At 40.4% G+C, this 26,663-nt stretch overlaps 1 protein-coding gene across 1 annotated transcript; it reads right to left on the bottom strand.

Moving 5' to 3' along the window:
* Nucleotides 1–1,106: 1,106 nt before the first annotated feature.
* On the bottom strand, nt 1,107–5,989 carry krt18a.1 (keratin 18a, tandem duplicate 1). The gene is made up of 7 exons (XM_089011084.1): nt 5,499–5,989; nt 3,562–3,644; nt 3,097–3,253; nt 2,408–2,572; nt 2,199–2,324; nt 1,765–1,985; nt 1,107–1,668 (listed from the first exon to the last, which is right to left on the bottom strand). The coding sequence occupies exons 1-7, from the start codon at nt 5,901–5,903 to the stop codon at nt 1,554–1,556; spliced, it is 1,272 nt and encodes a 423-aa protein (XP_088867210.1). The 5' UTR covers nt 5,904–5,989; the 3' UTR covers nt 1,107–1,553.
* Between the last annotated feature and the right edge of the window lie 20,674 nt (nt 5,990–26,663).

Below are 26,663 nucleotides of genomic sequence, written 5' to 3'. Positions count from 1 at the left end.
TGTATCTAATCAAACCAATTCATTATAATAATTAAAAACAAACAAACAAGGATAATCAAGCCATGACTTTCAAACTTCATGTAATTTATTTTCTTCTTTACATTCCCTTCCGCGATTTACTTCTGACCAGTTCAGTCTATTGCACCTCCTTTCAAAAGATCACCAGGACTCCCCGCTGTGCATTAATAAAATAAAATAAAATAAAACTACTGCTACTACTACTACTACTAATAATAATAATACAAATAACTAATTACTAACTAATAATAATAATACATTATTTTTAGCATTATTATGATTGGTAATAATGTTTATTATTATTATTATTATTATTATTATTATTATTATTATAGAACAAAATTCATTTTTGAAAATATATGATTGACTGGACAGTCAATTTCAAATGACAGCTATTGAAAATCAGGAGTCAGATGTAATAATAATAAAATAATACATTTCATTTATGAGCACCTTTCAAAACTCTAAAGGACACTTTACAGTCACAGGATATTTTTTCTGCGGTTGAGCAGTGGCAGCCACACATGCCAGCGTTCACTCAATTTGCCTGAAAGAGTAACCTGAGAGTTCATGGCATGTGCCACACAAAGAGAAGGAGAAAATTATTGTCTCTCAAGAGAATTTTTAAATATTATGAGGATCAGTTTCATAATCAAAATGATATTGATGCATTATGTCTTCACGTCTTTTGCGTTAATTTACAGATCTCTGTAATGTGAAGTGAGAAATGTGTTTGATAATAATTGCTGGCAAAGTAGGACTAAATTTGTACTTTTGTTGTGAGGAGGCAGGTGAAACCCCATACTGATCATTTTTGTCAACTGGTTTAACGAGACAAAACTGTCTGTCTTTGGTCATTGTGTTGTTTATTTGTCTCACTTTTTGACAGCCTGCATGGGATGGATTCCTGATTGTCAATAGATTTTTGGATGACTTTCAATGTGGTGTTACTATTGTCTTGTGACTAACATGCAAAGATCGATGGGATATGCTTTGGGTTTACCACTACCCTAAAACGGACACTGAAAACTCATGGGATATTGACTTGAAAAGTCAAGTCTATTCATTGTTTCACAACGACACACAAATCCCTGGAATGAATTTTATTGATATGTCTTAAACCTCACAGCTCGACAGACAGACAGACTCAACCGGACAGAAATACAAACGAGGGTGTCACAAAAGTGATGATTTGCTCTAAAAATGGTCCTTGACTTTACTTTGTTTCCAAACATTGCTTACACAAGTCAACATTTGCAGGCCAGAGCACAAACACATTAATTGCAGAACATCTGTGATGAAATAAATAAAAGATGCTTTTGTTTTCTCTTGGTCCAGTTTTTGATTCAGTCAGCCTGTATGTGAACGGGGGTTACCCTAAAAATGAGTCAAGCTTGTCACTGCATTAGTTTTAGTCTAAAGGTTAGTTACTGTTTAACTAAGATGCCACTAGCCAATTGGAACAAAAGATAAGCATTGGCCAAATTGAGTTTATTGTATTGTTGATCTGAATGATTTGCGACTGCTTCTGACGTTCAGAGGTTCTTGGTCTCTGTGCTGGAGGACACCACCTTGCCATCCACCAAGGTCTGTGTTACTGTCATGACCTTGGTCTTGACCGATTTCTGCTCTTCCAGAGCATCCTGGAGCCTGACGAGTAAAAAAAAAAAAGGAAAATATGAAAAATCAAGCCCAACTCCTTAGTTCCCTAACGCAACTTATTTCTTGACAGAGTCGTCTACGCACTTGAAATCGCCACCATCCAGCAGCCGTCTGTAAGTGGCAATCTCAGCCTCAAGCTTCATCTTCATGTTGAGCAGGGTTTCGTAGTCTTGGGTCTGCAACTGGATGCTGTTACGAAGCTGTGTGAGTTCAGCCTCCAGGCCAATGATGATATTGTTGAGTGCCTCAATCTCCATATTGTAGCGCATCTCCGTGTCCCTCAGCGTTCCTTCCAGGGATGCTTTCTGCAAACGTGTCACAGATACGAAGCGAAAGGGTTAACACAGTAAAAACAGGACAGCCAGCTAACCGATGACAACACCATAGCGACGGGTCAGCCGTGTGTAAAGCTTATGGTAACAAAGTCCATGTGCAGGGCTGCTGAGTTGGGCATTTCATGCAGCTGAGATAAGCGTTGTGCTCCGCTCAGTGAAGTATGTCAGTTAAGTGCTTCTCACCAAACTCCGCTGGGACTCCAGCTCGATCTCTAGGTTTTGAAGGTGTCTGCGTAGGTCATTTAACTCTGTCTGGGAAGTCTTCAAGGCCTCTGTGTTCACATTGACCTGGGTCTGCACTTCTGTCATCTGAAATCAACATTCGTATGTTGGGTACCTCAACCAAAGACGGAAGGCTCGGCCGAACTGTGCATTATTTTCTGATAATCTACCTGAGATTCATGCCATGATTTGAGTTCATCTTGGTTCTTCTGTGCCATTTTCTCATACTTAGCCCTTATCTCTGCCATGATCTGAGCGAGGTCTTGTCCTTTAGGAGCGTCAACGTCTACGTGGACTCCCGATTGGGCGATCTGGTTCCGGAGCAATATGACTTCCTGGAGAAAGAAGCAGCATGATATAACGGGGTGTCTATGAGGGCTGTAAATCATAAACGGATGCACTTTCTCTTGATTCTCATTGTACTGCCTATGACATTTTCAAAAATGCCATATATGGATTGGATTTTGAATTTGCTTTTGACAGAAAACAACCTGGCGGTATTCCAGATTTCCTTTCCAAAACATTGTCACTGAAAAATTTTAAGCATCATTTTCCAAGCGCCCTGGAATCTCTCAAAATGTGTGCAATGCTATTATTTACAGTATATTGCTTTCCGTTTTGGCTTCAAAGATTTCTGACGATTCTAAAACTAATTTTGGCCTTTTTACAACACATTCTGAGATTCTCAAGTTAAAACATGGTGTGAAAGTGCCTTCTAGTCTTTAGTCATTTTAGCTAATCAGATATCAGAAATAAGTTTTTCCCCAAAGGGCATAATTAGCAAAAGCTGTCCCTAAAAATATTGATTCGTACAGTATGTCGCATAATTCCATGAAAATTAGTTTTCACTTTTACTCACATTGTCGTGGTTCTTCTTCAAGTGGATCAGCTCCTCCTTCAGGGTTTCGATCTCGCTCTCAAGGTTCATGCGGCTCATGTTGGTGTCATCAATCACCTTCCTCAGACCAACAATATCGGCCTCCACCGATTGGCGGATTGCCAGTTCAGACTCAAATCTAATCAAAACAGATTGATGACGTGTGAAAGACATAAAATGAATCAATTCATTTACTTTGCTTATCTGAGGACTCTTTAGCCCAATATCCATTGCTAATCATTTAGCGCTATTTGATAGCATCCGCTAGCCAGGTGTTTCTAATATTGTTTCATTTCGAATGCAAATTCAATGATGATCTCAATTCGACAACTTATCATCACCAAACAATTATTATCATGAAGGCGATGTATTCATCCACGGAGTAGTCAAACAGGTTGTGCCTGCAGCTGTTGGGCTTCAGGTTGACAGCAAACAATCGCGCCTTACTTCACTCTGAAGTCATCGGCCGCCAGACGAGCGTTGTCAATGCTCAGGACCAGGCGGGCATTGTCCATGGTGGCGTCGAACACCTGCGATAGGTAGACAAAAGAACAATCCCATTTAAATTGAAACTCGATGACAAGGGTTAGAATAAAAAACGCCTTCTGTTTTTCATTCACGCTGAAGCGCGTTCAAAGACAAAAGGAATGGGGATGGCCTTGAAGCGGTACTGTATATATTTTGGCTCATACATATTAGATGGGATAATAAATAGAACAAGCAAACACTGTCAGCAATGTAGCTTTTCCTGAATGCAATTTAATAATCTATTGGCCAAACTCTTTTTAACTGCATTTCGCCTGTACATTAACATTTCAGATGTTCAATTAATTCGTTAATAAATGCCGTTATCGTTTTGAAAGTGGAGTTGAATACAGTTGAGTTGTGTCCCCACCAAGAAAGTTTCATCTAGTGGGGCTGGATGCTAGCAATGGTATCCTACGACAATTTTTGCTAATTTATTCCAAAAAATATAACGATATTTCCCAAAACAAGCAGATAAAAAAGGTGGCACATTAATCATTTTTTTAATGGAAAAAAACCCTCGATGCACTGTAATTGTTTTTAAATAATGCGTCATTAAATTAAAGTATAGCATTCAAGAGGTTTTTCGAATGACCACGTCTTAACGTTTATCAAAATGTTCAATTTCCTGCTATGTAACCCTAATTTGATTTAGTCCCAATGGAAAAGTGACATGTTAGAGTGACTGACTTGAAATACAATACAGTCTGACAGACACGCGGTGGGCACTGTTTACTTTTGGAAAGATTCTGTTGATAAATGAGGTGGGACATCTGGCTGGAAAAAGTCTGAGAGCCAATGAGAAATTGCCACACAGTCAACTGCTGTCAGGCCTGCTGACAACCGGGATCTTTAAGGCAAAAGGATGTGGGCATATGATTTGCATAAGGAAGGTTGCAATAGAGGACAGGGCGGTGTGTGTTTGCATGTTAAAGTTCGTGTGCGTTTGTATTTGCAATAGGGTCGGCGACTTTCGTGCAGTTTTTTGTTGCTGACAGGAGAGTTTGTTTTCTTAGATGGGGGTGGAATAAACCATTGGAAAAAAATGTTGCATTCAACCAACCCCACAAAAAATTGAGGCTTGATCATAATTGAATTGTCTAAATAGTACATTACATTAAACCATTTAATTCTAATTCTCATACCCCCCTTTGGGAAGGGATAATGTCAAGGCGTTAGGGAAAAAAATCCCTTTAAATTGATTAAATGTAAGATTTTTACAATCCTGACAACTTTTTATTTGTTTATTTACTGCTTGTACACTATATGCAATAATTAAGTTGGTACTGTTTTCCATTCCCATTGCATTTTAATGAAATAAAAAATAAAAAAAGAAAATTCATGAATGTATTTAGATGTTCATGACTAATGTCCTGAGAAGCTTTTTAACTACTGAATAAAGTAACAAGGAATGTGACTAAACCTCGGATCTGAATATGCTACACACTCTACGACAATGCAATGAATGAAAATAAGCACAAAATGGCTGCTCATTTTTGGTGCCTGCGACTTTTTCTTTTATTTATCTTTGTTTTCCGGCCTCTGTGACCTATCATGATCTTTCTCCATACTGTTTCCGGTCCAGCCCCCGGTTCCTGGGCCACAGAAGTACAGGAGCAGGGGGAGGGGGTGAGGGGGGCTGTGAGTCTTTGCCATGGACCCACAGGAGGCCAGTCTACTCTGTCTGATGGATCTTCAATGCTGATGATGAACACCGACTGCTTAAAAGTTTCTTCCAAAACACACTAGTCTTCTCATTCAGGATTTCGTTCATTCATTTCACCTTTGACCTGGCAGCCTCATCTTATTTGCCATCTGGTTTTATCTTAAATGAAATAAAGTACCAAATTCATCCTCACCCTTCTCCTGAGGTCATCCAGGATGGCCTGGTACTTGCTGTAGTCTCTGAAGTCTGGTCCACTCTTGGACAAGGCCTCCTTGATCTTAATCTCCAGCTTCTGGTTGGCCTGCTCCAGGCTTCTGACCGTTTCCAGGTAGTTGGCCAAGCGGTCATTGAGGTTCTGCATGGCAAACTTCTCATTGCCCGTGATGTTGCTTCCACTGCCGCTCACCTGGACGCTGCTGGAGAAGCCTCCTCCACCTCCGATTTGTCCCATTCCTGCTCCCAGCCCGCTGCGCACACTGGATGAGATGCTGACACGGTTCCCCCCAGCGCCACCATGGATGGTGGGGGCCCTGTAGACAGACCCTTTGCCAGAGGATGAGGTGCGCAGAGAGTATGTAGTTTGCTGGGAGGTTTGCATCGTTGCTGGATTAAAACTCGAGAGTGAGGTACAGGCTGGGCTGGCTGGAATGGGAACTCACAGACACAAAGCAGTAAGAGAGGGAAAGCCGCTAAACTATATAAACCTTTTGGGCCTTTTGGGCCCGCCCCTGAGACCACTCCCCCTCAACCTCAGCCCCCTCCTTCTTTTCCACAGGCCTACACCGCAACTGTGCTTTTAGCTTGCCTTTTGGTTCTCTTACAGTTTATCCCAAGTTGGTGAATCTGTTGCACTCCCGTCATTTTGTATAGTTTATATCTTGACGTTCATGTGGAGACATCCATCAACTGAGCAGAAAGATATTCACCACAAAGCCATTCATTAATGACCAGTACTGAAATATAAATAAGTAATAAAGCAGCATTGGCCATTGTCTTTTGAAAAGAACCACCCCCCTCTCCACACACACATACACACACATACACACAGGTGAGATGAAACAACATTTTTAATTTCAATTACAATTACATTTCAATTACAATTACATTGTATCATAGAAGCTTCACGGAAATAAATTACAAACATCTTCAATACAACACAAACACGCTGACGTGTTGTTGTCAGTCTTGATGACACATGACATTCTTCACCGCTATGCGATGGAGAAACACCCGTGACTCAAGTTGTTTCTCGATTTCATTTAGTCATGCTGGTGACATCGTGTAAATTCACACCACGCCCGGCAAAAGGGAGGATTGTCAGTTACGATCATGTCAGGAATTCGAGGCATGTGTTCCGTTGAACTCCTGATAATCAATGATGGTAAAAATAATCAGGATTCAAATGAAGTCCTTTCGGCTTTTCCCTTCAGGGGTCACCACAGCGATTCAGTGTCCTCCATCTTCAGAGATTTGATTGGCATGTTTGTTTTGGCCATGCTTTGACGTCGGATGCCCTTCCTGACACAACCCGCTGTAATAATAATAATAATAATAATAATACTAATAAATATTTCATTTATGAGCACCTTTCAAATTTCTCAAGGGCAGTTTATAGTCACAGGACATTTTTTTCCACCGGGTGAGCAGTCACACGCGCCAGTGTTCACTCGACCCGGAAATTATTGAGGATGAATAGCATAATACTAGGCTTCTGTATTATATTTAGTGGATTTAAATGGGTCAGAAGTATTTTGAGATTTTATTTTACATTTTAGTATTTCCTTTAAACATTGACATATATTATATAAAGTCCTTCGATTCATCCATTTAAAGATCAGCTTATCCTCACAATGGTCGCGGGGTGTGCTGGAGCCTTTCCCAGTTTTATTTGGGCAGTCAGCGGGGGACACTCTGAATCGGATGCCAGCCAATCGCAGGGCATGCAGAGACGAACAAACATCTGTGCTTATATTCACACCTTCGGATAATTTAGGGTGTTTCATTAACTTGCTTTCGGAATGCAGGAGGAAACCGAACCACCCGGAGAAAACCCACAAAGGCACGAACCCACTCCTGTGGGTTAAACACCAAAAAAACTTTGATTTTTAATCAAACGAATCTCCTTCCACAACTCAAAATACATTTGACCAAAATGAGAGAGTACTCAAGAAAACAACATCTCGTCATCTGAGGATTCTTAGGCGTGTTCACTCTTGATGGCTTTGGTTTGCTAAGAATTCTGACTCTTTGGTGTGTTTTGTCTAGTTGAAGATGTAATCTCATAAGTCTGCAATTAAGTTTAAACACAACTGCCAACCCCCCAGAACTGAACTGATTTTAAAATGACAACAAAAAACCATCCCTTTTCTTAACTGTTTGAGCCCATCCTAGCTGACACTGACCGAGAGGTGGGGTACGTCTTTGATTGGTTGCCAGCCATAGCTGTAATGTCTCGGAAAAACATCAGCAGTTCAAATCAGGACAGAGGAACTGCTACCATCAAAAGGACTAGTGTGTAAAAACAACAAGTGGTGCTTTGAAAGCCATAGTTTTGTCAAATACTACATCACACACGCTGTTGCAACTGTAACTATGTACTTTTTACTGTGGAAATGCTTTTGTGAATGAGGCTGAAATGTGGTTAAAGACCATATCGGCCCAAACGAGGACAAAATCGCAAGTGTCGACACGGAGATGGATTTGCATTGACGTCAACAGCCTCTAATGCTGGGTTGATTTGAAGACTGCATCACACAGGTGTCAAAATACAAACGACAGTTAGCAAAGGCTCCAGATAAACCGAATCTCTAATGACAGGGGAGTCAAACTCGTTTCAGTCACGGCCAATTTGGAGTTAGGTCTTCCCTTGGAGGAGCGTTATGATAGTGAAACCACAAAATTATGACTGTAGACAGCAAATGAATTGATTAGTAGTTTTTGTAATCAGTCAAATCGATTAAAATCATTTGTTCAATTATTGGTCAAAGGAGGGTAAACAGGGAAACAAAGTTGTTGCAAAAGCTCATTGTCACTTATTAAATATGACTATTTGAAATTTTGGTACAGATCTTAATAAGTTCACACATGATTTGCTTTCGCGGGCCACATAAATTGACCGGGCGGACCGAATTTGGTCCCCGAGCCTTGAGTGTGACACTGTACAAAATGAGGATAAAGGCTAGAAAAATAGATAATCAAATAAAACTTTATTGAAGTGCCATTTATTTATTTTTTTGTGAATGTAAAAGGAATCTTCATCATGATGTCTCTCTCGTGTCAGTTAGCATGATGAGGTATCCTGACCTCTTTTACGCATTGTTCCCTTCAGGCAGGATGCAGGTCGTTATTGTCCCTCTCCTAATGAGGATATGGACAAACAAAAGAAACAATTGCACAGTCTCCTTAGTAGGCACATCAGAACAATAACTTCTGAGGTGGCGTAAAAATATGCCAGACGTCCCTCCTGCAGGTTTTTTTAACACATCCACATTCCATTCGCTAAAAATATGTGCGGAACTTCCGACCCCCCCCCACCCTGCCCACAACACCTGTTTATGACCATATTAAAAAAAAGGTAAGAGTTGAATCGATCGATTGGTGACTAACTTTCTTCCGTCCATCCGTTTAGCCAGATTGAGGCATGTGTTCCACTATTGGGTCCTCATCTGAATGTGGTCACACCCAAACGAGAAAACAGATGCTCAGGTGCAGCTATGACACAAAGCAGGACAGGGTATCCTATTTCAAACTCAGAGGAGCCTCGGTCGCTATTTGGGCTTGCGTTGCCTTGACTTTCTGAAATGAATTTTGCGTGCTTTCAGAGTGTAAATGTAGCATACGGTCAAGATTTTACACTGAATTTATGGTGAATGGTTAGCATTGTGCAATTGTTATAATTTCTGCATTCCCCACATGAAATTGTATCGCATTTTATGCCAACAGCATGCTCTGATTCATGGCAGTTGTCCTTTTCATGTATTTGTATTGAGCGCGGGTTAAATTGTGCTTATTCAAAGCTGGAAATTCGACGTTTGCAATAAAACTGATGCATTACAACATCAGACGATTTTACTTCATTCATATTCTTTTCACACTCTTCACTTTTGTACATTTTTCATGGGGCTATGAAGATTGAATAAATCTGTTACATTCTCTTGGCATCTACTGAATTGAACAAACTGGTAAAAATGTTTCGACTTGATGAGTTGCGCTTTAGATTGAACCCGCTAGCTGTTGCTGGTCTTTTAATCAACCTCTAAATTATGTCAAGATATACAGAAAAAAGAAATCTTTTGAAACATTATGGACACAAGTAAGTTCTGTCAGACACCGATGACAGCAAGCACTTCCAGTGCCTCAAAGGTTCTGGCCCGGTGTCAAGAATTTAGTCCATTATTAGCCAGCCATTTCCACACAATGGTTTGCAGTTAGCCACTAATCCCTTCACACTCAGGAGTCGAAGCAATTGCGTTCCTGTCTACAAGTCACAGAAAGATTTGCACAAAGGTGAAACCAGAATTAAAAGCTTAAAAGGATTACATGACATTGTTTGGAGTGTGTAAACATTTATTGAAGCATTTTAGATTAGGCGCTTTAGATTGAGGCTCAACTGGAATCATGTAATGGATTACATTCATCATGTATCAGATTCATTTTAATTCTGTGATGACATCAATCTACGAAAGGAGGCGACCACCTGAACCGCATTTCTCGATGCCGGGGCAAGTGGTTGTGATGTATCAAAAGTCGGATGGAAAAAATGATGTACGCTGTACATATTGGCAGAAAAAAGTCCTGAATAAAATTTCAACAAAAGCGCGAACCTGATGATCTTCAAATGTGAAACCATTTTCATTGTGTGGGTGTGCGTGCGTGCGTGCGTGTGTGGGTGTGTGTGTGTGTGTGTGTGTGTGTGTGTGTGTGTGTGTTTTCAAGGGGGAGAACCTGGTGCATTAACCCATGAGTATCTTTGTGACTACTAAAATTTTAAATCATGTACTCGCTTGCACATTCGTTCTTATAAACACACACACACACACACACACACACACACACATACATACACACAACAGACACAAACACTATGCTGTCACTCATATCGCTTAAATAATGATATGGCTTCATGCTTTTGTCGGCCACACGAGGTAAACACACACACTGCAGCATGAAAAAGGTATGCGATAATGACGTCTGCAAGAGTTAATCTGAGTCAGCAGTCGTCCGACCTACAGACGTATTGATCTGACAAGATTAGAGGTGTTGGTCAATGTTAGCCAGCCCTATAGAGACTCGTCAGAAAACAGTCTTGTCAGATGAGATATTGGGCAGACCACTATTTACGAAGGAATGCAGTTAATTGAAATGGCTACTTTGCAAGCAATTTTACATGTTTGTGCATGTCCAAACAAAAAAACAATAATCACAAAGAAAGAAAAGGACAGTTGAGTGAGAAAATGAGACAAAAATAATGTGAAAATTTTGAGCAGAAAACTTTTTGGAACCTCTCAAATCATATTCAATTGAGGTCATCAAACCGCGGTCATGCATGTCGTCATGAGAGACGGATTAACTAGCCCTTTTATGGTGGCCTTTATTCTGAGCAGTCTCATTTTGGAGTATTAAGAGAAAAATGTAAGAAGAGTAACGAGAACATTGGAAGTTAAATGTTGCGCTAGCTTTACCTTAAATGTCATCCCAAAAGTTCATGTGTATTTTATTATGAATTGCGACGAACCTCTTGTCAGACTTTAGGAATGACATACATCTGCAATCAGACTGGAATTAATGTTGAATAAATAAATAAACAAATACAGAATTATTGAATTATTAATTATTATTATTAAAATCATAACTAACTAACTAACCAACTAACATACATACATACATACATACATACATACATACATACATACATACATACATACATACATACATACATACATACATACATAACACACTTGGAAGACAATCATCCTGGATTGAATTCTGTTCAATCTTTGAAATTGCAGTCTACATAAAAAAAATTACAATAAAAATACCGCCCAAAAAATGGTATTGTTTGGTTTAAAAAAAGACCACGGCCACACCTGTGTGTGAGACGCCCCGTGATGACTTTGTGGCATGAAGATGCCCATTACATGGCAGCCGTTGAGTCAGGAAGTCACAAGGCAATTGCACCTCAAGTCTGAATGTAGCATGCTCCTTTTAAGTATGTGTGTTGGTATAAAAGACCTCAGCATCCACACACATATTTTGTCTGGTATTTACAGTCTGTGTGTGAAAGTTGCCATCACTCAGATAATCCACTTGTGCGACATCATCTCCATTACTGTGCTACCCGGTTGTTTGAAAAAGAAAATTCATAAAGATAATAAAATGAGTGAGTGAGAGAGAGACAAGGACAATGGAAAGAGATCATTCAGCCACTTGGCTGACTTGAACAACTCAGACTGTGGAGTTCTTGTTCAAGGGGTCGCTTCCTTTCTCTGCTGTGACCTCCGAGGCCAGAACACCCACGGAAAGTGTTAAATCAGAGCAAGCCCCGACAGCTTGACAGCTGTGACGTTTCATTCGCCAGTGAAAGGATTGTCCAGTATTTAGCAGGGCATCAGCTCCTAATCAAGCCCTTGGCTTCTCATAACTGGACAACTAAATCAGTAGGAGGACAAACCACAATGCAGAATTTCAGTGAGACCTCCATTGAAACTCCTACAGCAGGGCGTCAATCACAACTTAGATACTGTTGCGTCATTTTTTTTCTTTCTTTTTTTTTCTGGGGTGTGTCAGAAACAACGTCACAAAGCTTACTTTGTCACAATGTGACACTGTTGGCTGAGTGAGAGATTGGAGCTGAGGGGAAAGACAGACTTAATCATGTCTTGTAAATGTTGATGAATGTTGATGCAGACCAATTCCACTGATGTGCAATGTTGCACTGCGCCATCCTGAGCTGCGTTTGCATTACGTGTCACCCATGTATTCTTGCCAAGTGATTATATTTTAGCTTTGATTTTTTTCCCCAGACACTAGTTTCTTACCATATACCATATCGTATTAAAAATCAGAACAACGGCTTGATTCATACACTCCCTGGTGGTCAGAGGCCGCATGCCTGGGTGGAGTGAGTCCATATCGGCTGGTCTTTTCAGGGTGGGACACCGGGAGTGGGGCACAAAAGGAAGCGATTATTTTGCTATATGATATTCGTGACAACACCTTTAGACACAGGGTTTTATCATCGTTTAAGAGGGAACGCCTATCTGGGGATGTGAGCTGTTGAACCCCCTCGTGCATTTTGTTGAGAGGCTCCTTCCTTGGCTCAAACACACACATGCATAGAGCTTTTTTCGTGGAGTCTCGTTACATAATGTTGTGGGGCTAGCAATATTTATCTATCTATCTAGCTGCCTGCCTGCCTTCCCGTCTGTCTGTCTGTCTGTCACCCGGTCGGTCGGTCTGTATGTCTGTCTGCTAGCTGCTACCTGTCGATCTATCCGTCTATCATTCTATCGAGATAGCTAGCTCAATAGCTATCTATCTCTCAGGCAGCTGTCTGTCTGTCTGCCTGGCTTACAATCAGCATGGACCTGGAATGTGTACAGACACTCTGTACATTGTTAGATCCGTTCAATGCAGAAGCTGCCTGGGTGGAGTGATATGATTTACACTTCCAGGTGGTAGTTGTTTTGGTAGAATGGAGACGTGTAATCCTGCATATGAAATGGAGACTTGAATTCTGACTGGGAACATCGTGTTTTCCCTCTTGCGGTTGTGTTGACATTAGATGAGCATTCAGGCAAGTTTGGAACTGAGCTAAAAAAAAGGGCCAGGATCCGTGTTTTACCTCATGGAACACATTTTACAGTGCAATGGGGCTGCAACGTTTTGTTTCTTCCCCTCCTTATTGTCTTCACACAAGAGTGAATACATTGTCTAAATCACTTTCTTTTTCACACTGTCAGGGTCTTTCTTCCATGCAGACATTAAGGCCAACGCGTCTCCTCTCTCCCATCGCAACCTCTGTCTTCACTCTGTAGTTGCTCCCAAAACCTCCTCCTCTTGACTGATGCCGAGCTGTGCAAGGAACAGAAAAAAAAATCCAAACCAAGTTCTCGCTGTGTTTCCACAGCAACAGGAAACACATCAGAGTTCATTTTGGGAAAAAAAGGCCTCCGTTTCGGCAGGCTATTATTTTTAAACCTCCTTTGAGCACACACGATCGGCCCCGTTCGGAAGGCTCCTGGCAAAGCCCTGCTGGATTTGACACACCACATTTCACAAGTGTGTGCAAGACCACACCGCAGTAGCCGCAGTTGAGTTTTTCGTATTTGTACTCGACTCCCGTGGCGTCGAGCTGCTGCGAGGGATGTTTTTGGACACAATGAGCTCATTTAAATGGACAATGAAGAAAGTCCTTCAAGACACTTCATAGTTAAGGACAAAAAGCCTGAAAAGGAGTGGGTGGGAAAATGACCACTGTCCGGTTAAAAGGAATGTACGAACTGGCCAAGATGGCCTTGGGAAGAATCATCCATTGAGAGCAATGTGTGTGAGAGGGAGCTGTTCTTCATGGCACATGATACAACAAGACAGTTGCTTTTGACGAATACACAAGACTTCCTTCTTTTTTTTTTATTTGGCAACTCCTCATATCTTGCGATGGATGTAAACGTGAACCATGTACAGCCATTGTCGAATAGACAGAGCTTTCTTTGGGCTGGTTTGCTAAAGTTAAAGGCCTCCATTATAATGGATGCCATGCCTCAATTTTTCACAGGGTGTGTTGCTCTCCTGAGCTCAAAAGAATAAGGAAGCCTTTAACTTATTCACTGGCAGACAATGTACAAATATGTGTTCATTGCAGTGCCTGGGGTTTTGTAATTTTCACTCAAATTGCAGTACCCAGAGAATAAGCTGTAAGCTTTTCCCCATCTGACTTTGGGAGGGAGTTGGCATACTCTGGATTAGTCCACTGTCAATTGCAAGGCACATGTGCAGTCGACAAAGAACCATTTTATATCCAAGCAGCTGTTTGCAATCAAAGATGAGATGAAAAAAAAATTGTTTGCCAAGTGGAACAAAAAAATCATATACATAGATTACTCCCCGGTAAGTCTAAAAAAAGAAAAATAGAATTGACTACAGCCTCTAAACGCATTCACTGCTAGACGATGGGCAAAAATGTGTCCATTCCAGTGCCAGAGTTTTTGTCATTTTCACTCAAATTGGAAGATCCACAGAATATTGAGTTTTAGGAATAAATAAACATTCAATTCAGCGTTAATAAACCTTAGACGCTCTCTTTCATCAAAAAAAAAGAGTTAATTCCCAAGTTATATGGGGCTTGAGTTATCTGAGCTTGAAATGGGCGCGGCTCTACAAAATACAATACAATACAAGACATAAATATTGATTTATATAGAGCTTTAAACACAGATGAAGCTGTAACAAAGCGCTAACATGGACAAACAGCAAATTCTGCCCCCTCATTGAAGGGAAAAACATTGCCAGAGGTCTGACCAGCGCTTTATCGGCACTCCCCACAAGAAAAACCAAAACCCGAATAAATTTGGGAATGGCAGCAAATGAGTTAAATGTGTAGTCGAGAGTTACATAACTCGAAAAGCAATATAGAAATGAAAAGTCATCCCTATTTTTTCGGTATGCATTGGTTTTCCCCGCCCATCTTTTGAATTTGGAGTCTATTTCAGGTGACCAACTCAGTCCTACTATATAATCACATTGCGGCTGCCCAATGGCCGCCTTAAATGAAACGAGACGCTTTCGTTACTTGAGGGAAATTTCTTTTCAAACAGGCTATCCCGTATTTCAGGAAGAACTTTAGTATATCTTTCGCTTGTTCGTCACCACCCTCAGACATCCTCAACGACCATATCCACGTCTGGAAAGCATTAAGACGTCTAAAGTCTTTCCATCTCCCCTTTTTTTCTTTTTAATTTCTGCCTTCCCATTCTCTTTTTTTTCCATGCCACGTCACCAGGGCTGCGTCTGAATTTAATGGATCACAAATGGTGCAATGAGCAGTGCTCTGTGTAGCTACAGTATGTGAGATTTTGCAAGATGGCTTTTGCTACCTCGATAATTCGCAGGAAAACACGCTCATACGTGCCTGTATTTATGCGACGAGTTGAAAAATATCACATATGTATACGAGCTGCGGCATATGTATATGAAAATACAAAATGACAATTTGGACGCCTCCCACCGTCCTGTTAGGATCTTCTACTGGAATTTGTCTGTCTGGCAGTCATATGTCGACATGTCAGGAGGTTACAACGCTGACCTTTTTGGAACTTGGTGCTTGGTCCTTTTCTTCTCATTTGGGCAATAAAGACTCAAAGAGGGGCTTTGTGGCCTGCTGATGTATAAAGATACAAAAAACTGTAAATATGACAAATCCTTTTTATTGACATTTGGGCTTCTCTTCCAAGAACATTGTGATCCCAAATATGGACAAGGGTTATGTAATTGTAAAAGTCGTAAAAGCGACTTCTAACATGTGGCTTGACTATCTGTTCATATCACAGTTAAATACTTGAAGGAAAGTAGTTGAAATCCTAAAAATTAATACAAATAAAACGCCAATTTAACATTTAAGAGAGACTACTAAGTGCAGTAAATTTCTACACCCGCATTCATCTTGAAAGTATCCATTGATTAGAAGGAATGCTTTTGGTTGTCCTTTTTTTACAAAATAATACTTTCTCGCTGCATGATCAATACTTGCCCGTCACACACAGGCTAATTTGGAAAATTGGAATGAAATTCATTAGAACCGGAGCTTTCTCTTAGTTTGTTTGAAAAGAAGAACCTTTTCATGTCTCCTTGACTCAAGGTCGTTTTTTTTTTCACAAAGCTTCAGCGAAGGTGCTCTTGGGAGATTTGACTTTCTGAAGAGGCCCAGTCTCGAGGGGCTGCTGCTGTTTGGCAACAACAGCGATCTGCTGCGGGACTGTTTCATCGGTGCCTCTTCAAAAGAATGAATTGGTCTTTTTCAAACATGTTGTGGAGGAACGCAAGATAATTACTCCAAAAGTTAGCTGTAAAATAAATAAATAAATAAATAAAAAAGCAGGATGATGAGATGATGGGACCCATTTATTTGTCTGCGCTGTGTTAAATAAAATATGTAAATGGTCAGTAAAGTGAATCTCTATTGTCCCATGTATACCACTATAACAGTCATTATTTTTTACTTCAAATTTGAAAACTATGTAGTTATTCATTAATTTGTTATTGCTTTGTATGTAATATGTGGAGGGGATGAAACATTCTAATGGTTTCCCTAAATTCATAACGGCCCCCGAGAGAAAACCGTAACGACAATGTGGACAGTGGCAAAAAAAGAGTTTGACATCCTTGTTCTAGAGCAGGTGTGTCAAATTTTGATTCGGATTTCAGCAAGCATCATGGCATTTGACATGCTTGATTTTCTTTCGCGGGCCGAATACAATCACCCGGTGGGCAAGATTTGGCCCCCAGGCCTTGACTTTGACACCTGTGTATTAGAGAGTTCAACAAACACCTTCCACTGCATACTCAATATTTTTTTCTTGTCACTTTGGCTTTTTGACTTTGGGAGTGGCATCTGATGACCAATCACATTGCAGGGCAATGAAAAAGTCGACTTCCTCGGCCTCCCACGTCCTCTCCGCTACGGTTTCTCATTAAGACTGTTTATGCTAACAACCGCAGCGTTGTGCCAAGCGATAATTATGCAGTTTTCTTCTGGGTTGGCTCTCATCGCCTTCCTGCTTTTTCTCCACAATCCACCCCCACCATTTTACAGTGACATTTTGCCACTGCGCTTTCTTCCCAGGGTCGTCTATCTTTCAGGCACCCCATGATTTAATACTCCCCCTCGCCCATTCTTCCCAACCAAAGCTTGTGTGCGGCACCCTGTTTTTTTTTTTGTTTTTTTTTTGCTCATTCCTCCTCTCCCCTCCGTCCCTCAGCCAGGCCCTCCCACACTTTTTTTTACCTTCAATCCTCCTCCCTTCTATCGCTGTCTGACCTTCCAACTTGTGGGCTGTGTTCTGAGCCAACGTCACACGCCCATATTCCCTCGCAGGAATGTGCTGTTTGTACCTAAACACAACAAAAGCACTGATAAGGACGTGTCTCCACAAGGGCAGTCGATAGTGGGCCTTGTCAGGGGGCCCTGAGAGGAAGGAGGGCGGGGTTTAGTTGTTATATTGGAGGGCGGATTGTTTCATGATTTATTCATTAAGAATCATCAAGCGTAGTTATTTTCAAATCGTGGACATATGTTTACATTTAGGTCATTAGGTCAAAGTCATGAGTTTTTATTTGTTCCAAAGCCCTCCAAAAAAAACGTTAAAATGTTCCAGCAATTTTTAGTTTAACATTTCGAAATGGATATTCCTCAAATATGTACATTTTTATAGTTGCCATTTGATTCCCCGAATTTTCATTTTCCAGAATTGACTTTCTTTTTATTTTTTTATAAGCATGCCAGCCCATTTGATCTTATGATAACAAATTTATTATATCCATCCATCTGCCCATCCGTCCATTTTTAAATTTTCCTTTCCTGACGAGGGTCGCGGCTTTGCTAGAGCCTCTTCCGGTTGCCTTCAGCAGTAGTCTGGGTACAACCTGAACTGGTTGTCAGTCTATTGCAAGGCACACAGAGATTATGTGTGCTCACAATCACACTCAGGAATTTTTTTGTGTGTTCCCTTAACCGCCGTGCCGCCATTTATTTGATCTCATATTACATTATCATCTTTAAAATATTTTCTCAACTTCATCAAGATGGACCCTTTTTTTTCCTCGCAGTATTTGGGACACACCCCTTGTAAAAGGAACACATTCGACGACTATGTCTGATGTCATCTAACCCATTTTATTTGGTTAGCACTCCGTCAAGATGACCCTTACCCCATGACTTATTTATCAACGGTTTACAGGATAACTCGAGTGGCTCCTCTCCAACAAAGAACAAGCAGCACGGAGCTATTTCGTCATGGAAGTGTGCGCCAGTCTCCCATGAAAACCAGTCGTGTGGGCACATTGAAACTCTGTGGAAACACTTTGTGGAGATTGACTCATTGACCAAAATGGAGAAAACAGCATACTTCCCACCAAAATAGGAAATCATTACAAACATCCTGCATCTTTTCTTGTTGATTGGCTTAACATCCCTGGGCTGTCATTCTTTAGATGTGCAAACCGCCGGAGCCAAGCATTACATAATGGCATCAGGTTACAGGCCCGTGCAGATGAGCTGCACAATGGGGGCTTTTTCTTCTGCCACTGTGCTCCTGAGACATCTGGATATCGGGCCGTGGACAATGAAAAGGATTTAGAATGCGCAGGGGAGCAGTAATTCCTAATTTGGATTTGCACCACCGTGTTTAGATTTGTCAACGACATCTATTCACAAAAAACAAAACAATTTTTGGATTGGATTGGAATAGCCTTTATTAGTCTCACAGTGGAGACATTTACATTTCACAGCAGCAACATTATGAAAAGAAGAGGAAAGGAAAGAAAGAAGTAGAAAAACAAAATACAGGAGTTGCTGGAAAGGCAGCCACTCTCGTGGTGCCATCTTAAAGTCAAAAGAACAAAAATAACAACATAATATGATAACACAAAGACACAGTTATTCAATCTTCATCACTTTCTGCACCTTATTTGTTGTCAGAAGCAGTTCTAGATGAAAGGATCAAAGTGTCTTTTTCACCAGTGGATCAGGCACATCATAGTGGAATGTGCATGTCTACTACAAGCTAAATGTTGAAATCAAACAAAAATAGATTGTCTGACATCTCCTGTCCCACGTAAATCCGCTTCAATTCCAAGCCTCGACAATTCCACATACGCATCAGTGCATGCACTGCGCTGATGCTCCTTTCTTCACATTGCAGGTTCCTCAAACTGTGCATCAATCCAGCCATAGACTCCAGATGACGCTCAACAACTCAGAGACAAAAGAAAGCACCAAAACAACAAAAAAAGCAAGGTTCATGAGAGCACTCGCTCACGGCGCCATCTTGGACTTCTTTTTAATCTTTTTCATCATATATCATTTATAAGGACAAATAAATATGTCCTGGTTGTCACCTAAAGTCGTCTGGGAATGTCCGCACCTCCCCCAAAACAAATCCAATACACTATTAATATCAAATTTATTTGTGAAGTTAATTTTGACAGTTTAGGATTTGACAAATGGATGCATTTTACAAAGAAAAGTGGCAAAAGTCTGATAATTTTTTGGGGGGAAAGCATGTTTGCGACTGGTTTTACAAAATATTATAATATTTCTAAATATATTCGATCTTTGTTGTCAATGAAAATATTCTTCAGTATGCTAAATGTTACTGTCATCCCTTTCCCATTTTTTCAAAATGGCCAGAGTAAAAATGATTCTCATTATTTCCAACACTGGCCTTCTTGACTCAAGTGGTCAATAAAATAGATTTTATTTGCCCTTTATTCAAATCTTTCCAGCTTTGATTTCCCATCCGCCAAATAAAACTTGAACTCACAGTGTGAATAATTGTGCATTTCGTCGTTACTTCCCGCAAGTCTTCTCACTTCTGAGTGATCCAAATAAGTACTTGTTTCTTTATGTGTCTTTGTTGCAGTAGGGGGCAGTGTGGTGCAGGTGTGCCAGGTGTAGAGCGTCAAAAGAAATACGGTGCAATATTCCTTTGCGTGCAGATGGAACCTTCCTTTACAGAGCTCCAACTCCCCCACATTGCGAAACAGTTGGCCCCTGCCCCGCTGTGTTTAAGTGTCTTCATGTGTTTGCTGATTGGATAACGTTGTGTGCATGTGTGTGTGTGTGTGTAGTTTGTGAGCGAGGGAGTCGGCAAGTGAGGAAAACATAGAGACCTCCAGTAAAGATAACCAAGCAACCAAAATTGTGGTTCAAAGCAGTGGGCCGGGGTATCGGCATGTTGTTACCGCACCCGTGGGGTCTTATTTGTCGGCAGAGGGAGCGAGCAGCATAAGAGGTGTAGCCAGCCGCGATCTAAAACAATGCCTCTCTGAGAAAAAAACACATTCCAAATTCCCACATGGTGTGCGAAAAGTGTTGAGTCGTTATCTCGCTGCGGCATACCCGGTGGGTAGGAAATAACAACTCTGCTCACTGCGCCGCACCTTGCTTGGCTCTCTTACCGTCCAAAGTATTCATTCCTTGCAGGTTTCTTCCACAAATTTGTGTCTCACTATATCCTGACTGTGAGAAGCCGCTGACTGATCTTCAGGTATTCTTCCTCCAGGCCATAACATGTGTCGTCAAACCCGTCCACCCGGTTTTGGTTATCCCAAACAATTTGCTCTGTGGAATGAAACCCTGGATTCTGCAAACCGAAAGCAGCTCTGGGACCGGATACCTTTTTGAAACAACCTAATGGTTGTTGACACTTTTTTGATCATTTCATTATCATGCAAAAAGCTGAAGGAGACCACAAACATGAAAGTCAGTCAAATAAGCACGCTTGACAACATGATGTTATCAAAAGAACTTAAAATTCATCAAACTGGTGCACTCTCTGTTGCAACAGACTTCCAAAACATATGAGAATCAAACACTTTAAGTACTGTATTTTCCAGTGTATAAGGCCCACTGGAGTTTAAGGCGCACTCCCAATGAATGGTGTATTTTCAAATTGTTTCAATTTCCATTTCCATTTAATCGTTCAATTTTTATGTATTTATGATTTTTTTTCATAATAAAATAATGAGGTTAAGCGTTTCGTTAAATGAAGTAAAGCGGTGGCAAGCCTGATTACGATATAAAAGTGTGACAGATGATGCTACGACACACACACACACACACAAAGTAGGCTTGGCGGATGTAAATTGCTTGTCGAGTCTGCCCACACCCATGCAAACTTTCAGTTTTTTTGGCTGCTGCAACTGACTGTAAAGACTACGCAATCCTCAATTGTAAAAAGTACTGTACACAAGGACCGTTGAAATTCACACCTACACACACTCACAATGTACACAGTGTGAGCGCAGATGGAAATATGTGAAGGGAATTTACATTGCCTTTTCTGAATCACACGGTTGCGCTGTGGCTACAGAGATGGATGTTTTGGCTTCAGACCCAAAGCCATTCATTACATGTACCGCTAATGGCTGTAATATTTGGCTATGATTTGTGCGTATTTATTCATGACATGAAGTTGTGTAGTTTTCAGGCAGTGTGTGACTGTGCACTGTGGCGTGAATGAAAAGGAAGTCATTTTAGGATATGTTTTTTTGGCGATAGCCATCGATAGCTAACAGGTCCTTCAAGAGAGTATACTGCAACTCGGGTTTTTGTCTTTTCGCAGATTGTGGATTGCTAAATAGCTCATCGACCTTGCTTTTCGAGATATGGCAAAAATGTAAAGTTGTGCAACGGCTTTCAAATGTTTTAATGACTGGGCGTAAACACGTCCATGCGTAGATGCATATCAGTTATTGAGCGTGTCGCCCGGGCATACACAACAAGTGGCAGCAGCAGTCATGTGATGGTCAACACAAAGCACCTTGCAGCATCACAAAGGCATGCAGTGCCATTAGAAGAATTCATTGGATGGACAAATTGGAGAAAATAAAGTTCAATTTGAGAGAAGCAAAATGGTGATGACTGAAGGCGCCTCCCGTAGGAAAAGGTCTGGCGTAGTAATTTGAGTGTGATTATACGGTAAATAGCACATCACTCCCATTTCTTAAAATCATAAGTGGATGATACACGTATTTCCTTATTTTTCTTCTGCTTCTCTACTCCTACTTATCTTCCTCAAATTGAAAAAAGCAAAATCTTAGCGAGGTTGCACCAGTTATCCGTAATCCTGTTGCAGTCACCTATGGACCTTTTACACTGAGTAAGTGTAACGTGAAAAGGGTCAAAGAAAATAGCGCTAATTTGACACTTGATTTTTGAACATGGAGTTGTCATCTTCAACATCCGTTTCTCAACAAGATGCTCAAAAAGGCGCTTAGAAATGAAATGTATTGTTAAAAATGAATATATAAATGTGGAGTTATGTGAAATAGTATGGGACTGTGTTTTCAAAGGGAAAGGTAACCAATATGTAATCTTAATGGACCTTGACTTTAATAAAAGGGTGTCGAAGCAACAGAAAAATGTGTGAACCGTCAATCTCTGTTTACGCAACTTGTTCGGGGAAATAGTCAAAGTACATACTTAAAAGTTTTTCCTGGTTGCTGTATCATAAACAAATCCTTAAAATAGTGTGTGATATGACTGTAAAGTTTTTAAACAAGAGATTAGCATAGATGCTAACACAGCAGCAGTTTTATCAGAACTGGAAACCAGACAAGAATTTTGTTGAGAAAAACGAAGGTTTTCACTTTCAGTAAGACACATTCAGTTTGTTTATGTGGTTTTTATTATTATTCATTAATGAGAGTATTTGATTATTCCGCTGAAGTTTTGAGATAGCGTTTATGTAAACATGCTAGTCGGGTTTACGTTTGGCAACATTTGGGCCTTGTTGCAGTATCCACGGTCAAGTTTTACACATCATCGTATTCCCATTGAAACAGCGTTGTTGTTTTTTCTCAAGTTGCAATGCTAGCTTGCATGAAGAAGTTAAATGTGCAAACAACACGTTTGTGTGTGCCCATGTGTGTGAGCATGTACTTTTTCAATAGATAGAACCGACAGTACCGGTCCATGACTATCATTTTGTTATAACAGGTGAACTTTGAAGTTCGCAGAGGAACTCTAAACCATATGTGTTCACATTCTTGTATACGCACACACGCGCACACACACACACACACACACACACACACACACACACACACACACACACACCAATCCACCACTCCCTTGTTGGTCCTCTCCCAATGGGTCAGGCCCACTAATTCACTCCAAATGTCCGACAGAATTGTTGACCTGGGTGTGGTGTTCTCAGATCGCACTTATGCAACTCATGATAAGAACAAGTAAAGCAAGTCAAAAGGGAGTAATATCAAGTACAGTACATCAATATACTGTCGAAAATTCAAAACAAATTGAACAAAACAATTAGAGAGAGAGAGGGGATGCCTCATCAATGTAATCTAATTGTTGCGTTCATAAAACCTGCTTTATTACATCAAGCTCCAATTGTCTTACACGTGCCCAAAAAATAAAAGAAAAGACCAGCATGCAACAATGCTTCATTCCATCCAGCCCTAAAAGGCAGTAAATCTTGATGATTATGGTTCACTATTATCTTTGATTTAGCTTTAATGCTGTCACCGTTGGTCTGGTTGCTTTTGTGTCGTTGCCTAAGCTTGTTTCCTCTTGTTTTTATTTTTTTATGAGTTTATATTGGCTGTGGTCAAAGTCTAGTGTGGATTTTTTCCCGTTGAATATTATGTTCAAGAAAATATTTATACAAGCCCACATAAAAACATTACAAACATTTTTGGTCCCGTCTATACCAACCAAATGTAATGTTTTCCCAAAATATTTGGTTAAATTCAAAAAGCGACAACTTTAAGAATAATCTTGTTTAGCAGTTCAACTCTGCTCTAGCTGGCACAAATGCAGAAAGCGCCTGCATAATGTCCAGATGAAGCAAGTCTGCAGCGACAGTTTAATATCGGAGCAGGAACACGTTTGCACTCCCAAAACATTTCCACGAGATTCGTCTGAGCCCTGTTTACTTGTTGGCTGGCTGATAAAATGTTAGGTGGAATTCTGACATCAGCGGCCATGATCCAAGTTTGGTGTGTTCCAACTCGATGTTGCGTAGTTCTGTTCATATTAGCTGCTTCACGGATGCGTGTAACGGAAATGTCATCTAATGTCATTCTCAACCAGCATAAAGCAATCTCTGATTGTTGGAGAAATCAATTCAGCATGCACTGATTTTGGTGCGAATTGGGGTGCTTTTTACAACCAGTTATACCGGTGCAAAGTCCCATCAAAATACCAAACGAAAGAAAACTCCACCACATTGTAAGGCTGCATTTTGTGCTTGATTTGCATCTGAATGAAAATAGGAACTCAAGTGTTTACTACAACAGCATTCTATTCTTTATTGCCAAATTCTATTATCTCAGTTTTGTTGAGGGCTTTTGGAATTTTAATAAATATAGGTGTGTCTCATCTGCAAAGCATTTGACTCAAGAAATATTGAACAAAAAGTGTGGAAGAATTGACCCTTGGGACACCCCCACATGTCAAGCGTATTCGAACAGACTCAAAATTTCCACTGACCACAAAATAAGTCTTCTCCTCATAGGCCTGAACCATTTTAGGACTGTTCCATTTAAACCAAGGGTCTCAAACTCGCGGGCCAACTGCGGCCCCCGAATGAATATTTTGCGGCCCACCTTGACATGAAAGATTAATGTTAGTGCGGCCCGCATGATTGATATGAATGAAACTTATGTGTGGAGCTGAACAAACCATGGAACAAACCATCATTTTGGATAAAGCCACATTTCAAATTCTTGCACACCCATTCTCTTTTGATGTGCAAGATGCCCCTCCTGTGTTCCAAGTGGAGCTCTGTGACCTACAGTGCCACTCTGGTCTGAAATGGGCATCTCTTTCCCTACATTTCATCACGGACAGAATATGATTGATAATTTACACTATCAGTGCACCTTCGCCGGATGTGCAATCAAATCCTTGATTAAAAAAACGATAGGTGATGTCCGGAAAGGTGGTTTGAAAATTGTGGCAAACAATTAATGGGAGTAATTTACCGATGGAACAAGATGAAAGTGGCAACAACAAGGCGAGATCGCATCATATATGCAGGCCACCATTTTTGGACTTTGGCGATGGTCTGCACTCAACCAAATGCCATTGTTGTTGTCAGTTACAACATAGTTTGCTGCCTTAGACTGAACACTACCCATTCCATTTCACTTTTCAAACGCATAAAGTGTATGTAACGTGCGTGGGAAGGTAAAGCCCTCGTGTCACGGAAGAGAACATATTGTTTCAGCCCGACCTACAGCTGCGCTGCCCTGTCGTCTTCCCCAAAGCCATCCATCCCGCAAGTCCTTTCTCTTTACACTATCAGTGCACCTCCGCCCTTCTGCAAGCACTCCTCTCCACGCCTAATGACTTTCGCTCCCGTTTTCTTTCCTCCTTTGCCCCTTTTGCACATTCCAATGCTGTGTAGTCATCATCCAGGCACTGATGGTAGCGCAGGGGTTTACTTTGCTCCAGTAAACCATGTTCTGTACAGAGACTCTGAGCTGTTACTGTGTTCACTGTTGCCCATTTAATATCACAGAAGGTATGACCAGAGATTCAATAAAACATCAAAAAATGTATTAGATTCACATTGCGTGAAAGTGTTTTTATTTGTGAGCTCCCTTTCCTGTAGTTGGCAAACACCAGAAGCCTCCTCTTCCGTCGCACATGTAACTCTTTTATGAGTCATTCTTGGTCGGGAGACGAAAACCAAGATCATGATTGAGACTTTACTTTTTTTTTTTTTTACAAGACGTAGCCACGAGTAGATTTGTCATAAAAAACTTTGTTTCTGTATTGAGCACGCCGCTTTCATCACAAGCCAGTTTACACAGTGCTTAGTTTGCAGACTTTAGAAAAATGAAATTATGGTTATGGTGATAAAGAATCTGTTTGACTGAAGATATTTTTTTTTTAGCATGGGAAAACTTTGAAAATCCCGGCTAAAGTGGGAAGTCAGAACAATCGAGCAGGAAAAGAGAACATGGGCTATCGGTGTCATACATCTTTTTGTGCCAGTGCCAAGGTGACACACCTTGACGTAGCACAATAGCTTTGAAGTTGCGCTCACATGACTGTATTTATTTATATATGTATGTATTTATTTATTTCTATATTTATCTATGTATTCATCCACCTATTTATGAATGCATTCATTTATTTATTTATTATTATTTATTTATCTATTTATTTATTCATCTGTTTCTACATTTTACTTATTTATGTATTTATGTTTTTAGGTATTTATGTATGTATTTGTTACTTATTTACTTATATCATCTGTTTATTTATCCAACATATTTATTTATTTATTCATCAATTAATTGATTAATGTATTTATTTTTCTATATTTATCTATTTATTCATCCGCTTATTTATTTATTTATTTATTTATTTATATATTTGTTCCGATAGTCCCAAATTTCTATTTCACCACAAAACCACCATGAACGATTCTGCACCATGTCGCAAACAAGCGCAAAGTCCAAAATCTTCTCGCTTACCTTCATTTTTTTTAAATAACCTGCCTTCCCTCCACCACCCCCCCCCAAAAAAAAAAATCAGGTTTATGCTCCTGTTTTATTTTCAAGGCACAGCTTTATTCTGTAACGGTGAACCATGTGAGAGGCCATT

Source organism: Hippocampus bargibanti, linkage group LG01 (genome assembly GCF_051943395.1).
Source record: "Hippocampus bargibanti isolate YZ-2025 linkage group LG01, ASM5194339v1, whole genome shotgun sequence".
In the NCBI taxonomy this organism is placed as follows: Eukaryota; Metazoa; Chordata; class Actinopteri; order Syngnathiformes; family Syngnathidae; genus Hippocampus; species Hippocampus bargibanti.
Note: the sequence above shows the minus strand (reverse complement) of the source record. Positions and strands in the feature narration are given on the sequence as shown.

What these genes read in the sequence shown, in the direction of transcription:
- krt18a.1 (XM_089011084.1), bottom strand. Translation starts at nt 5,903, where the DNA reads ATGCAAACCTCCCAGCAAACTACATACTCTCTGCGCACCTCATCCTCT. An exon ending in GCCGATGACTTCAGAGTGAA is followed by an intron (nt 3,254 to 3,561) that starts GTAAGGCGCGAT and finishes TGTTTTGATTAG; the next exon opens with ATTTGAGTCTGAACTGGCAA. An exon ending in AATCATGGCATGAATCTCAG is followed by an intron (nt 2,325 to 2,407) that starts GTAGATTATCAG and finishes TGTTGATTTCAG; the next exon opens with ATGACAGAAGTGCAGACCCA.